General features: G+C 42.6%; 1 protein-coding gene across 1 annotated transcript in view; it reads left to right on the plus strand.

Moving 5' to 3' along the window:
- LOXL2 (lysyl oxidase like 2) overlaps window positions 1–15,234 on the plus strand; it is a 177,674-nt gene that overhangs the window by 10,857 nt on the left and 151,583 nt on the right. Inside the window, exon 2 of the mRNA XM_029604127.1 lies at window positions 8,219–8,646. Coding sequence (XP_029459987.1) covers window positions 8,298–8,646 — 349 coding nt within the window. The 5' untranslated portion in view covers window positions 8,219–8,297. The remainder of the gene's footprint in view (window positions 1–8,218; window positions 8,647–15,234) is intronic.

Here is a 15,234-nt window from a genome sequence, read left to right on the forward strand (position 1 = left end):
CCGAAGATCTGCTTAAAGAGAACGATGAATTCAGATAAATTGGAAAGGATGGGATCAGAACGTTCCCATAAGGGAACAAGAGCTTTCCCTTCCAGATGAGACAGGATGAAGGTCACCTTGGTGATTTCCTTCAAGAACAACAAGGGTTGCAGAGCAAACTGCATGAAGCACTGATTAAGGAAGCCATGACAGGAGCGTGGGTCCCCATTATATCGAGGAGGTGCAGGAAGTGCCAATGATGCTTTGGGAAGCATGGTGGCTGAGAGGCCCACAGGATTGGCCAAAGCTGTATCTTGTAGCTGGGAACGAAGTTCTTCCACCGAAGAGGCCAGCGTTTCCAAAGCTTGATGATGTTGTTTAACTGTGGCTGCCAAACCTAGTAGGGCCCTGGAGGCAGGAGACTCCGCCAAATCCATGGCCTTGGCAACCTGTTGCGCTTGGGGGTGGACCCTTGTCCTGGAGCAGTGGAGAACGGCTCCCTGGTAGGGACCAGGAAGTAACTGCCCCCAGGGGGCAGAGCACTGGAGGAGACAGAGGCTAGAATGAAGCCCGAGGTCCCCCCAGGAGAAGCCCATAGGGACCCGGGCCGCTTGGACTTAGGTGGGCCTCACAGGGTCTCCTGGAAGGATGGAAGTCCGGCGTGCCCACAGGCAGAAGGGGAGCGTGGTCAGGTTCGAGGCTGGAGTTCAGATGGAACAAAGAGGACCAGAAGAGCGTAGGTGATGACAAGGCTAGGAACAGAGCCAGAATCTGGAGACGTGGTCAGGCAGGCAAAGGTCAGAATCCAGGGGTCATTCCGAGAAGTAGTCAGCAAAGCAGAGGTCAGGTTCCAGAGGTCAGACGAGATCACGGGCAGGCCGAGGTCAGAAGGCAGGCAGCAGGCAGGCAGGTCGAGGAACAGTCTGGAGTCAGAAGGCAGGCAGGTCAAGGAACGGACTGGGGTCAGAAGGCAGACAGCAGATGAGCAGGTCGAGGAACAGACTGGAGTCAGAAGGCAGGCAGCAGGCAGGCAGGTCAAGGAACAAGCCAAGGTCAGTACCAATGAGACAGTCTGGAGGTACTACCTGGGGGGACAAACAGGAACAGAACGACGCTGAAGAACTAGGATGTAGGAACAAGGCTGGAACAGAACTGGAGCAAGATTCAAATGCAGTGACAATCTAGCACAAATGCCGACCCAATTGCCAAGGCAAGGAAGTACAAGCAGGGACTTCCTTATATCGGGGAATCAATCAGGGCGCGCTGCAGAGCTAGGGCCTGCCCTTGGCCCTACAAGAGGCTGGGCGGTCTGCGCGCGCGTAGGGGCGTGGCCAACACAGCCGAGGACGCAGAGCTCCAGCGTGAGGCCTGGTGCACAGTGGAAGGCCTGGCGACCACCGCCGCGGGACGCCGAGGCCTGGAAGCGCTTGCAGCTGCCACTAGGGAGGCCAACCCGGGACAGGCCGTGGAGCCATGGAGGTGAGCATGCCCGTGCGTGGACGGGGTGTGGACGGGGTGCCTAACATATATCCTTGTATAATGTCATACATCCTAACTCTGCAGTCTTACTATACAGACTTCATGCATTTCCATACAGATATTTTAAAGCATGTTTTTTTATTTGTATTTCTCTTTGTATTTGTATTCACAACCTGCTTATTAGCAGAAGATACAGGTCGTTTAGAGTCGTTCATATCTGTGTGCTCTTTATTTACATTCATCTGTGCTCTTTCAGCTTTAACTACAACCTCTCTACTGGGATATTCTAACCTCCCTGTTTTGCAAATATCCATGGAAGACACCTCCCTCCAAACCATGTGCTTTCCACCATGGTGTAGTTTAAAATATACTTTATTTCCTTTATACTTTTTAAAAGGTAATGCCAGAAGCCAGGTTCCATCCTGGTTAAGGTGGAGCCCATCCTGTAGAAATAGGTTCCCCCTTCCCCATATTTCCTAGTTCCTAACAAATCTAAAGTCTTTTTCCCTGCCCTATCATCTCATTCTTGCATTGGCTCTCTAGAGATCAGCCTGCCTCTTGGGTCCTCTGCATGAAATAGGGAGCAATTCTGACAATGCACCTTGGAGGTTCTAGCTTTCAATTTCCTACCTAAAATTCTAAATTTAACCTCTAAAACCTCCCTTCTACACTTTCCTATGTCATTGATACCCACATGGATTATGACCACTGACTTATCTAAGTGACATAGAAGTGACCTTCACATCGGCCATACTAATTACCAAGTGATCCACATGTCCACAATTCACCCAGCTCTCTACATTCCTAATAATTGATCGCCAAGCACAATACTAGTCCTAACCCTTCCCTCCTGGACCCATACCCCTGGAAACACATCCATGGTGTGAGAGCATAAGGCATCATCTCGAGAGCAGGTCCTGGCTACAAGATTATTTCCTTCTACACTAAGGTAATGGTCTCCTTACTGATGACCTTGCTTCTTCAAAGCAGCACAAGGGCTGCTATACTGGAGTTGGGCCCACTCTACTATGTCCCTGAAGGTTTCTTCTAAATACATTTCTGTCTACCTCAGCTCTTCCAGGTCTGCCACTCTGGCTTCCAGAGACTGGGCTCATTCTCTGAGATCCAGGAGCTCTTTTCCCAATGTTCACATATACAACCTCTTATCAACAGGTAAATAATCATACATGAGGTACTCAGTGAAAAAGACTGGATAGCCCCATCTCACTGCTGGACTTTTGCCTGCATATTAATTTTTGTTGCATTGTTAAAGTTTGAAAGCTGTTAAGATGTAGTTTTGTTTAACTTTAAGGGGTTTTAACTTGTATTATTACATGTGTTTTGTGTTAGTTTGTCAATGACCAACAATAGGACCAAAATTAGTCAATTACTAAATCAGGGTTAATTGCACATTGTTATAAATTCCTAAATTGATTCTTATTTGAAGATTCTCCTTCTAATTGGGTAACAGTCTATATATGAAAAAATGTGACTGGGGTTGGTGAAAACTGAACACCAGTGATTATTTGCCTGGGAACCAATTTTCACACCTTCTCAAATCAAGTGACCTTTGTAAACGCTCAGTCTATTTCCCAGCATAAACAATTATAAACTTTAATTAATATTCAAACTTTAAACTACACACATGATTAATTCAAACTACTTTTCAGCATACGATTATAAACTTTACATTAAATTCAAACCTTAAACTACCACAAGATTATTTCAAACTCTGTCTACGTCCCAGTACACACACTTATAAACACAAATTTCACACAGGATTAATTCAAACTCTCAAACCACATATTTAGCACAAAATGTACACATATCCTCCAACAAATTCCTTTGCAGGATTTAAGCACTCTTTCCCAGCAAGCCCTATTTACCCACCAGCAGATGCAGCACTTCCTCAGAATTCAACATCTCCCCAGAATTTAAAGATACTATGGAGTGCTGTCAATGATTTTAGAAATGCCTTAGTAAAATTGCACTAAGCTGCTGAACTGCTTAATTACTTTGTGATTGAGTGAACTTTAGGGGCTCTCCAACAGTCAGAGGGTAGAGAGAGAGAGATCTTTTCTATATGTACATACTAAGTTATTCAGAAATGTATTTTTTTATTTAAAATTACTTCTATATACCATGCCCTCTACAGTTTGGGGCAGTTTACAATAAGACATACATAAAATTGATGCTACAAACATACAAATAAAGTAAATAAAACAATACAGTGTATCATTATTAATTCTGCAACATCATCTTGGTTCCCCCTCAATACCGGTGTCCCACAAGGATCCGCTCTTTCCGCAGCTTTGTTCAATATCTACTTGTCTCCTATTTGTCAGCTTCTATCCACTCTCGGTGTCTCCTATTGTATTTATGCAGACGACATTCAGTTTTTCTTTCCGACCTTCCACAATTGGTGCTCCACCCAACAATTCATTACCCTTTGCCTAACTTACATAAAAACTTGGCTGCACCATCACAAATTTTGTTTATATTTGTCCAAACAGAAATAGTGATTTTAGGTAATCCCTCCTTTGATGACATACCTGCCCAAATATCATTAGACAATGCCACGATCAAGATTACTGATAGTGCCCAGAACCTTGGCATATATTTTGACCCAAAACTTAATATGCAGTCACACATTCAATCAGTTGTTAAAGTTTCTTTCTATAAAATTAGTCTATTAAAGCACATCAAACCTCTCTTGGAATATGATGCATTTCACACAGTTCTACAATCCCTTGTCTTAACCAGTTTAGATTATTGTAACACCCTTTATATCTGTCTTCCTCTATCAACCCTTCGTCCCCTTCAACTTGTGCAAACTTCTGCTGCTAGACTACTCTCTGGATCATATTACCCCTATTCTGTTCAATCTCCACTGGCTACCCATCAGTTGGCGCATCCAGTATAAATTACTTACTTACCAGAAATGAGGAATCCTAGCATTATTTCTGCTGCACAAAAGACTTAGAGGTTAATCTATAATTATTATTGACAAATAATAAGCATACAATATTAACTCTCTATATTTAGAAGTCATATGGTGCCCAAGATAGGCCACTCTCCTCTGTTATCGACCAGGATCGGAGGGTGGGATGATTTATGATTTATTGAATTATTCCTGACCTCCTCCAACCAGTCACCCATTGACTAGGAATGCTCAGTAATCCAAGTGAAAAATGCATCATAATTTGTAATCCTGGTTGGAAACAGCTCATAGCTATCAACTAGTTTAGCATGGCATGTCACCTTTGGCCAAACTTGTGACCCTTGATAAATGAGGCCATTGAGTACAGCATTGGGATCGGGCTAAAGCTGCATTTATTAATTCAGCACACTAGATTACAAATGAGACCATTAAGCTGAATAAGGTAATGGAAGTGTGCTTAGTTTTAACGAAAGGATACATTATGCAAACCATGGAATGTGCAGTGTCTGAAGCTACGAATGAAAAAAGTTGTGTTCTCAAAATATGTGATGCTAACAGACTACACAGTGTTGAATATGAGTTCTTTGTTAACCCCTGTTGAAACGTTCCAATAGGCATCAATAAGCATTTGAACTGCACCTTGGAAATTTCACTGTAGGACTTTGCACTCCAGCCAAGAGGAGCATTACCTTTCATAGAAAACATCGAAAAAAAAAGATCATGTTTTGCTTCATGGCTGCTCTTCAGCTAATACGTTTATGTTCTGGATGAAAGAATGTCATTTGCACAAAGTTAGAAGGCAGATACTTTAGGCTGAGTGTGTAATACAGTAAATGTGAAGGAAGTCCAGCATCTATTCAACAGTAAATGTGAAGGAAGTCCAGCATCTAGCAACGGTAACAGGGAATAGACTTAGTTTTTGGGTACTTGCCAGGTTCTTCTGGCCTGGTTTGGCCTCTGTTGGAAACAGGATGCTGGGCTTGATGGACCCTTGGTCTGACCCAGTATGGCATGTTCTTATATGCTTAAGTCATGTTAGATAGTACTTTCTCCAAGTATAAGTCAAGAAGGAGATTTGCACATAATTCTGACTTTACTTTTCCATATTTTTTCAGTTTTAGTGTTTTATCTTCCTTGTACAAGTGCCAACTTGATGTCAAGAATTATTTTAAGTACTGATAAACTATGGCATTGTGCTACATTACACTGTTTCAACACAACCGGAAATGTTCACATGCCAATTCCTAGGGGAAATGCAGGCACTCACATATGGGCCGATATAGTAAAAGTCGCGGGAGAGCGGGCGAATGCCCGCTCTCCCAGCGCGCACACAGGCCACTCTCCTGTGCGGGTGATTCTGTATTCAAATGAGGGCCCGCAGCAAAAAGAGGCGCTAGGAACACTAGCGTGTCCCTAGCGCCTCTTTTTGGACAGGAGCGGCGACTGTCAGCGGGTTTGACAGCTGACGCTCAATTTTGCCGGCGTCTGTTCTCAAACCCGCTGACAGCCACAGGTTCAGAAACCGGACGCCGGCAAAATTGAGTGTCCAGTTTTCAAGCCGCGGGCTGATTTCAAATTTTTTTTTTTAACTTTTTTTAACTTTCGGGACCTCCGACTTAATATCGCCATGATATTAATTCAGAGGGTGCACAGAAAAGCAGATTTTACTGCTTTTCTGTGTTAACTAAATAGGGGATCTCATATGTTCATCTACCTAACATGGTCGAGTATTATGGAGAAAAACGACAAAGACTGTCCAGGATAGGGAGTGACATCTTATGAGGGGTCACACTCTATGGCTGACAATTTGGGTATATCCTTATCAATGGGTACAGGGATAACTGTGCAGACTGGATGGGCTGATTGTTTTTGGTTTTTTTGCCAATTTCTACTTTGTTACTATGTATATGTATTTACAAACACTTCCTAGCCAGGACCAGCTTGTCCCTGTATCAGCACTTTTCTTACAGCCTAATTAAATTCAGTTTTTTTGAGAAGTTATTTTAGGATCCTGTCATAGCCATCTCTTTCTGTGTAAAATATGCAGAGACTAAGCTAGTGATCTACTACAAAATATCTTAGCTCTCTTCCACTAGCTGAGATAGTCTTTGTTATAAAATAATTTAACAAGAATACTACCAGGTCTCCTCTTCAGCACATCTCTGGATTGAGTTCCTGCTGTGTAACTAATGCAGAGTTTGAGTTCCTGTGGGTTCCTGCTCATTTTGAACTCTGGTTGGTAAGGCAATAAATGACCTAAAAATCACTGTTCCAGTGGGATAACAGTAAGTGCTATGGGATACTGATTGCTAGGCAACAGACTCTGCATAGTGTATGGTGTGGGATGAGTGAGATATCACCAATGTTTTCTGGCGTGACTTCATATGGAAAACATTCAGACACTGGTCTGCTGGCTCAGATCTTGCTGTCTGGTCCTGGCATGGCTCATTGTATGAATGGCTGCGTGGAACTTTCCAGGGATCTCAGCAGGAAGTGAATGGGCTTTCAGCTGAGCATCACAGCTGGTTTCTTGTTCCCATGTTAACTGGGGGATACAGCTTTTCGTTCTTTAAGTAAACAGCCAGGATTTGAGTCTCTGCTGTTTGACATTTCTACCAGCATACGGTTCCAAGAGAAACAGTGCCAGCTAGCATCAAATGGATTTATTAACTAAGGTCATACTTTCTAAGTGCGGCATTTAGAACTGGGAAGAGTATGAATAAGGCCGTACATTGAATTACTTGCGAACATTTATGTAACAACAATGTATTCCTTCCATAGTGCATTTGATCTGTATTATGTACTACATAAGAACACAAAAAGATGACAAGTGATAAAGACCAATTGGCCCCATTGAGTCTGACTCCCTCATGCTAAGTACATAAGCACACAGATTCCCAATACCCAAATCAGCACCAGCACCCCCACCATGTTCACCAATTTGACCCATCAACCCCACTCCCACTCCATAGCTGTCCAAATTATGCTTCTTGTTAGTGTTATAATAACCTATATGGAGTAGCTATGGTTTATTACAGTCTATACCACACCATTTATGTACATTATCTTTCTACATTATATTATGGCGATGTGTGTACAGCGCTCCTTACATAGGAGTATACATTCTGTACTCATGATCGCCTACAAAGCACCATCAAAGAAAACAGGACAATACATATATAGGGAGGAGCAAAAATAAGGGTCAAGTTTACAAAATCATAGATTAATAGGTCGATTAACAAGACCCTATAAAGGTGTAGGACTCTCTCCTTCCGAAACACATTACACACGTATTAAAATTGGGACAGCGGGTAACGCCATGCTTAATTCTGATGGAGACAACATTCAGTTTGCCGTGCATGGGATGTATCCTCAGACCCAGCCATTTCCCTGCAGAAAGGATGTTTTGGACCAAATTGTGTTGCCTTTTGTCGGTCTGGCATCAAGTTTTATATATAAATGGCCCAGGCAGGGGCATACGTTCAAATTAAGGATGCCTAGGTGCCAATTTTAGAACAGGGCCCGAGCAAGGAGGGTGCACCCTGGAGCAGCTGCGCGTGGACTCCTTTCTTCCTTGGGCATCCCTGCACCGCAGGGGCTGCTTGGGTGGGGTTTATGCAGTGCACTGGGCCCAGAGTCTCATGGGTCCCTTCTTATTTATTTGTTAAATTTAGATTCTGCTGCTCCTGGGGGCTGCACGTAAGAACACAAAAGAAAATATGATAGGCACAAATCACCAAAATGTGAGGCAGATTCTAAAAATGCCCTGTTTCCTTAAGCTGGAAGAAGTAGTTAATTTCATTTTGTTTTCTGGAACAGGCATCGTGGATCCTGCTTGCACTGAATACAGGCCCAGCTGCCGGAAAGGAATTTGCACAGTCCGAGCTGGATACAGAGAATGGAAGGATTCCTGGGGTCTTGCCTCTCGGTCGCCTCTCTCCTCCTCTTGCACTCTTGGCTGAGCCACGTCTGCTTGGCACAGTACGACCACTGGCCCTCTTATCCTGAGCAGCCCGAGCAGCAGCAGCAGCCCCAAAGAGCCGCGGACGTCCCCAAGATCTACCTGCGGCTGTCTGGGGAGAAGAGGAAGCACAGTGAGGGCAGAGTGGAAGTGTACTACAACGGGGAGTGGGGCACGGTGTGTGACGATGACTTCTCCATCCACGCTGCTCACGTCGTGTGCAGGGAACTGGGCTACACCCAGGCTCTGGCCTGGTTCCCAAGCTCCAAGTACGGCAAAGGGGAAGGTAACGCTCTTTCTTTTCATACTGTTTCCCAGTAACATAGTGTAAAACCCCCATCTAGTCTGGCCGGCAGTGGTTTTATGTGCATCTCCCCACAGCAGATAAGATTCCAACGTGGAAACCTCTCCCAGCTCTGTTGGGTCTTCTTTTAGGGTTGCAAATGTTGCTCTGTGCAGGTTACCTCATTCCTTCCAGGAAGCACAATTCTTTGAACAAGTCTTTACCCTTATTTAATTTTTTTTTTTTTGACTCGGCAGCTTCTTCCTGCTCCTTAGAGCTCCCAGCTCAATCAGAACCAGCCTCTAATGGGCTCCAGTGCCATAAGCTTGCATTCACAGTTCTCTCGCTCTCTTTTTTTTTTTTTTTAATAATTGTTTATTAGCAATGTCATCAAACAATACAGTCACATGTAAAAAATTCTGCTACAAATGTTCATGTTTTCTCCCACTCTCCCGTCCATCCGCTCTCCACCCTCTGTGAATGACAGACAATCACTGCTCTCCTTTATATAACCCTCACCCACCTAGCCCAGCCGCTGCAGGAATGGTCCTTGGCCTAGAACCCGGTATGTGCACATCCCAAGTCTGGCCAGTAGGCATCACTGTTGAGCAATGTCTGAGACTCCCTCTCCCCCGTGGACTATGAACGCTGCCTCTGCAGCATCAACCAGCCAGCCCAGGCAGCAGAAACCAGGCCCAAGAAACAAAACCAAGTTCTTTGCTCTACCACTGAGCCTCCGACTCTACTCTAGTTTACCTTTTTAAAATGAAACCTTCCTCCACAATGTATTACTAACACAGCTGAGGACTGCATACACATCTCCCAGTAATCATTACCGTAATGCTGATTCCATTAGTAATCATAATTCACCCCACATAATTCTGGAAATGTGGCTTTACAGTTATTTTTAACACATTTTAAATAGCTCTAAACTTCTGCTGCTACCTTAGAAGTCAGGATGTTTAGTCATTGTATTGCACGCTGGTGTCCAATTGATTCATATGGACCAGTGTCCTAAACCTGGAGTGACAGCTCGGCTGCCAACAGCAGACAATGTTTAATATCTGGGTGACCAGAAGTTCCCAGACTGAGGCTCAGCATCTTTACAGCAATTCCTCATCCTTCTGAGAGAGATAAAATGATTCTCCGTCATAAGTGGGCGACATGAATTGTGAAACAGCTGAAAAGTCTCTCAAACCCTAAGCTTTGACGCATTATATGAAAAAGGCTAATGCAGTTTACATCAAAAACTGGTATGTGAGATTTCATGTGGTACATGGGAGGTCACATCCTCTGTTTTTCACGAGTGTGACCTTTCAGGAGCCGATGCAATGATCTGAGCATTAAAAAACCGTGCACTCATTTTCAGCACAGTTTTAATGCTCAGGTTCATGTTTTTTTTTAACTCCCAATGCAATAAGCTAATGATATACTAATGCATCAGGAGTTACAAAAACATGTAAAAACTGTAAAATGTGCATTTGGCACAGGCCAAATGCACATTTTAACGCCAGGAGAAGGGAGTTGTCTCTTTAAGTGGCAGCAGCTGCCGCCTCTACATACTCATACATACATAAATACCACTACATACTCATACATACTCAGATAAATACCAACTTATCTGGATCTATGGCAGCAGGAAGCAGCTTCCAGATGGCCTGATAAATCGGTACTTATCCATTTATCTGGCTATGTAGTGACTTATCCATTTATCTGGCTATGTAGTGACCGTGCCAGGTAGGCGATAAATACCGGTGTATCCAGATATCTGGTGGCTGCTGCCAGATAGACGGATAAGTCGGTAGTTATCCAGCTAGGTGGTGGCGGCGGCTGCCACTTACCCACTCGGACATTTTTTTCCCTTTTTAATTATTGTTTCTAAAGCACTGGAAACTTAACTCTATAGCACTAAAGAAAATGCACTGGCCTGATGCAATCTCTCTGCATCGGGAAGCAATACTTCATGCCCTCATTTGCATGGGATTTCCATGAAAGGGCACTGAGTATTACTCTCCTTGAGGCAGGTACATTTTCTGCATGCAAAGCTCCTTCCTGCATCAGGAGTAAGTTTTTTGCCCGCAGTAAAGGCGAACACAAATGCAGGCTAAAAGGTGCGTTCTACTAAACGTAACTTTCTGCAACGGCCCCTTAGTCTTTAGGCTCAATTATGAATAATGTCACTTAGCTAATAACTCTCATCTCCATGTACTATGGTAGAAGGCCTATGTTGTATTTAGCTTATGTTTTATCTACCCTGGGCTTGGCTCCTTATTTCTCGCCTATAATATTATTTCCCTAGCTGCTCCAGCGCCTGCTTTGAATTACGAATGTACAATTTGCAAAATTCACTAAAAAAAAAAAAAAGGCACTATAAGGAAAAGGGAGCGAGTAATAAAATGATATTGTAGAGCTGACAGAAATATCTAAAGAATAACCATACTTTTAACTCCGGAGGTAATTTGGCTAGTTTCATTGTCTATCATAATAAGCATGTCAAAAACCTAACAGGTAGATTTTCAAAGCGTTGCTCGCACAACAACAGTCCCTTATGTACGTGGACCATGCGCGAGCAACGCGCATTTCAAGAAGCCAGGACGGACGCGCATACATACCTGCGCACGCGTCAAGAATAAGGAGGTAGAAAAGAGGCATTCCAGGGTGGGCCAAGATGTACGCCCCTGAAATTTGTCAAGGCTGACCATGGTAATGCGCGCCAATTTACACAGGCGACTTTACCGCTGGTCCTGATGAGAGTGACATATTGACACCTATGCAAATGTGCTCTCTCTCTCTCTCTCTCACATCACTTGTGAGTATGCATCTAAAGCAGTGGTTCTCAACCCTGTCCTGGGGACCCCCCCCAGCCAGTCGGGTTTTCAGGATATCCACAATGAATATGCATGAGAGAAAATTTGCATACACTGCCTCCATAACATGCAAATTTTCTGTCATGCATATTCATTGTGGATATCCTGAAAACCCGACTGGCTGGGGGGGTCCCCAGGACAGGGTTGAGAACCACTGATCTAAAGGCTCCAACACATACGTGCAGAAGGGATATTTTAAATGGTACATGTGTACTTGCACGCACAATATAAAATCAGGTGTATTTTTGCTTGCGTGCCCAATACACACATTTATGGGCACATGCGCACACCTTTTAAAATTTACTTGTAAGAAAGCTGTGGTTCTGTACTATTCATTTCCTTCTAAAGAACCACAGATATAATGTAACTCAATAATGGAGATAAGGATATAGAGACCTTCATATAACTGAGATTATATGCATTTGCTTAAAAGTTACTTAAAGGTTACTTTAATGCACTTAAGCGTTTAAAATGTCTCAAAAATGTAATCATCGGTCTGAAAAATGACTAGTATAATTTTTAACCATTTCCTATATGCAATTAAAACCAACCACATGGTACTAGTTCATGACTCCAAACATTCAAATGTGTCCGCTTATGCCCAGCTATGCTCATTGTATATCATGACATCATTTAGTAATGGAACAGATGTAAAATTGACCTTTAGAAATACTTAACTGGGAAAATGATTGTCAACACATCATTGGGGAATGCTAATATGATTACTTTTGTTTAATATAATAATAAATAGTGGATCCCTGTAAAATGCGATAGGAGCACTCATATAGGGGTGTAGATCACAGCCTAAATATTATACGAAAAAATGCTTTTATCATCATAGCTCCATTGCACCTGCTAATTATCTGGTGTAAATGATATTAAATGTGTTTATTATGTGGTACTGACTGGGTGAGAGGTTTGAGTGAATTGAGGTGCGTTCAGGCTGCAGAAGCAGGAGGGTCTTCATGATTTGGAGTAGGACTGGGTCAACTGGTGGACTAATTGGTAAAACTGGTAATTTCCAAGACATGCACATGATTTAAATCACACCTACTTAGGTGCGTAAGTCCTACTTTATTTTTGCGTATAAAATATACATGTATATATTTTTTAAATGGAAAAAGGACACACGTTCGATGCATTGATATATGCTTCGATGCATTGCATGTATTGATGCCTAAGCCTACATATGCACGTGTATGTTGCAGAATAGAGATACGTGTATTTTATAAAAGGTGCATATATCATAGATACATGATTTAGAAATGCGTATTTTATAAAATGTGCATATATCATACGTGCAGATTTAAAATACTAGAGTAGATCTGCTTGCAGCGACATACGCGTGTATATGCCACCATGCACATTTGTTTGAAAGTTATCCTTATATCAGTAAATAGTTTAAAAGTTAAAGTTGTTTTATAATGCAGCTAAAAAAATTTGTATCTCCTAAGCACAGCTACATATAGTATTAATGAAAATTTTGGGAAGAAGCAGTCAGCATTATTATATTAGGAACTCTGCTTAGCTTCAAGTACTGTGTTATGCTGTATTCTGCCATCCGCTTCACAAGAGGTTAAAAAATGCCTTTGCTGCATCTCCCAGTATAGCTATGTTTTAGTACCATCTCAGGTACCTGCTTCAGGAGACGATTGAATTGTCCATCACGGGTAGACTACTCTGGGCTTCGAGTGCTGCAAACAGGTTGGGTTTTCAGGGTGACCAGTGAATGTGCATGAGAGGTGTTTGCATGCTCTGCCTCCATTGTATGCAAATACATATTCATGCATATTCATTGAGATCCTAAAAATCCAACCTGTTTACAGCACTATAGGGCTGAAGTTGCCTAACCCTAGATTAGAATAATGCTGGATTTTTCACTTAGACACTGTGCATCCCATGGGTTTAAATAAAGAATCACAAAGGGAATCATGCATTTAAAAACCTAGCAGATTGTGGACCATATTAATTATACACATAGCAGTCCTAAGGTAGTGTGTTGTGTCATGGGAATATCGTGTCTTTGCTTGGTTCCTGGATTTTAATCTTATTTATCATTGGTCTAGAAAATCATTTTATGATTGCCTTAGTAAACCATGTTGTCCAAGTTTTATCAAATGTACCTGAATATATAAAAAGCTGCACACTCCTTTCAGGGCTGGAGCACATACAGGAAATTCTCTGGAGGCGCTGATGGACAATTAAATCACTTTCCACAATAGTTGCTGGAGACCATGCCAAAATGTGGCTATATTGGGAGTAGCAGCAAAAGCATTTTGTAATCTCTTGTGAAGCAATCTGAAGAGTAAAACATAGCACAGTACATGAAACCAAGGCCTGGATTCTCTAAAGTCGCAGACCTTAGAGAATCCGGCGGTAACGGGGGGGGGCGGCGGGGTGAAGCAGGGGGCGGGCCTGCAACAGCCGGCAGCCATCGCACCACTGCGGTGCGCTGGCTGCCGGCTTTCGCACCGAATAACTACACCATAAAAGGTGTCGTTATTTGGCGCGAAACTGGCGGCGATAAGAGTCCTTACCTTTCGCTGCCAGCGATGTCTCCGCAGCATCGGCCCCAGTGCCGCCCCAACTCCTCCTCTTCCGGGGCCGACTCCGCCCGATTTAGGTATTGCATGCGATCCCTTTAGAGAATGACCCCCTAAGTAGAGTTTCTAATATATTGATGCTAACTGCTTGTTCTCAAGATTTTCATTAATATGCTATATAGTTATCCTCAGGAGATAAGAACTTTTAGTTGCTTTATAAAATAACTTGAAAACTACATACTGACGTTATATGCATAAATGGAGCTGTGATTATAAGTGTGGTTTTTTTCACATGGATCTTGATATTCAGTTCTTATCCAGCTAAGAAAGTTAGCCGGATATTCAGTGGTACAGTTGCACTGCAGAATTTACCCAAATAGAGAATAACTTTCAAACAACTGCATGGGGTGTCATATACACACATAAATGGCGACATGTACTTTTATCATAATATTTTATTGCCCACTCATATGATTTACATGCGTTTTATAAAATACATGTATCTCTACCCCTCAACATACATGCATATGTAGTCTTACGCACGAACACATGAATGCTTTGAAAGAACATATATTGATGCATTGAAAGCATGTACTTTTCCTACCTATTTTTTAAATATACACGCATACATTTTATGCGCAAAAATAAAATAGGACTTGCACGCATATATTGGGATTTACGTGCGTAAACTGGCGTATTTTAAAACATACGTGCATCAGGAAAATTACCAGTTTTACCAATTACTCCACCAGTCCACCCAGTCCTTCTCCAGGCCACTGAGACCCTCCTGGTTCTTCATCCTGAACTCCACACAGTTCACCCAGACTTCCAACCAAATCAGTACTACACAATAATCATGCTTACTATCACTTATTCAAGACAAATATAGGAATACGTTGGAAAATGTAAGTGCGTGTCTTTTAAAATAGCAACTTATGCACGTACATGTAGGCTGCACCCCAGAAGGCCCCTTTTTCACACGTGTATGTGTGCATGAGTGAAAATATACACACATTTTTTACTTTTATACAATACAGAATAAATGAGTAGTGGCTGGGAACAATTTCAACTCAGGGCGGGTTTGGGGGGGTAGTTTTACATACACAGTCAGAGGAATTAACTGCAAATTTGATATGACTGATGAATTTCTATCATTTCAATCAATGAAAGGTACCAACAAG

The sequence above is a fragment of the Rhinatrema bivittatum genome, chromosome 5 (genome assembly GCF_901001135.1).
Source record: "Rhinatrema bivittatum chromosome 5, aRhiBiv1.1, whole genome shotgun sequence".
NCBI lineage: Eukaryota > Metazoa > Chordata > Amphibia > Gymnophiona > Rhinatrematidae > Rhinatrema > Rhinatrema bivittatum.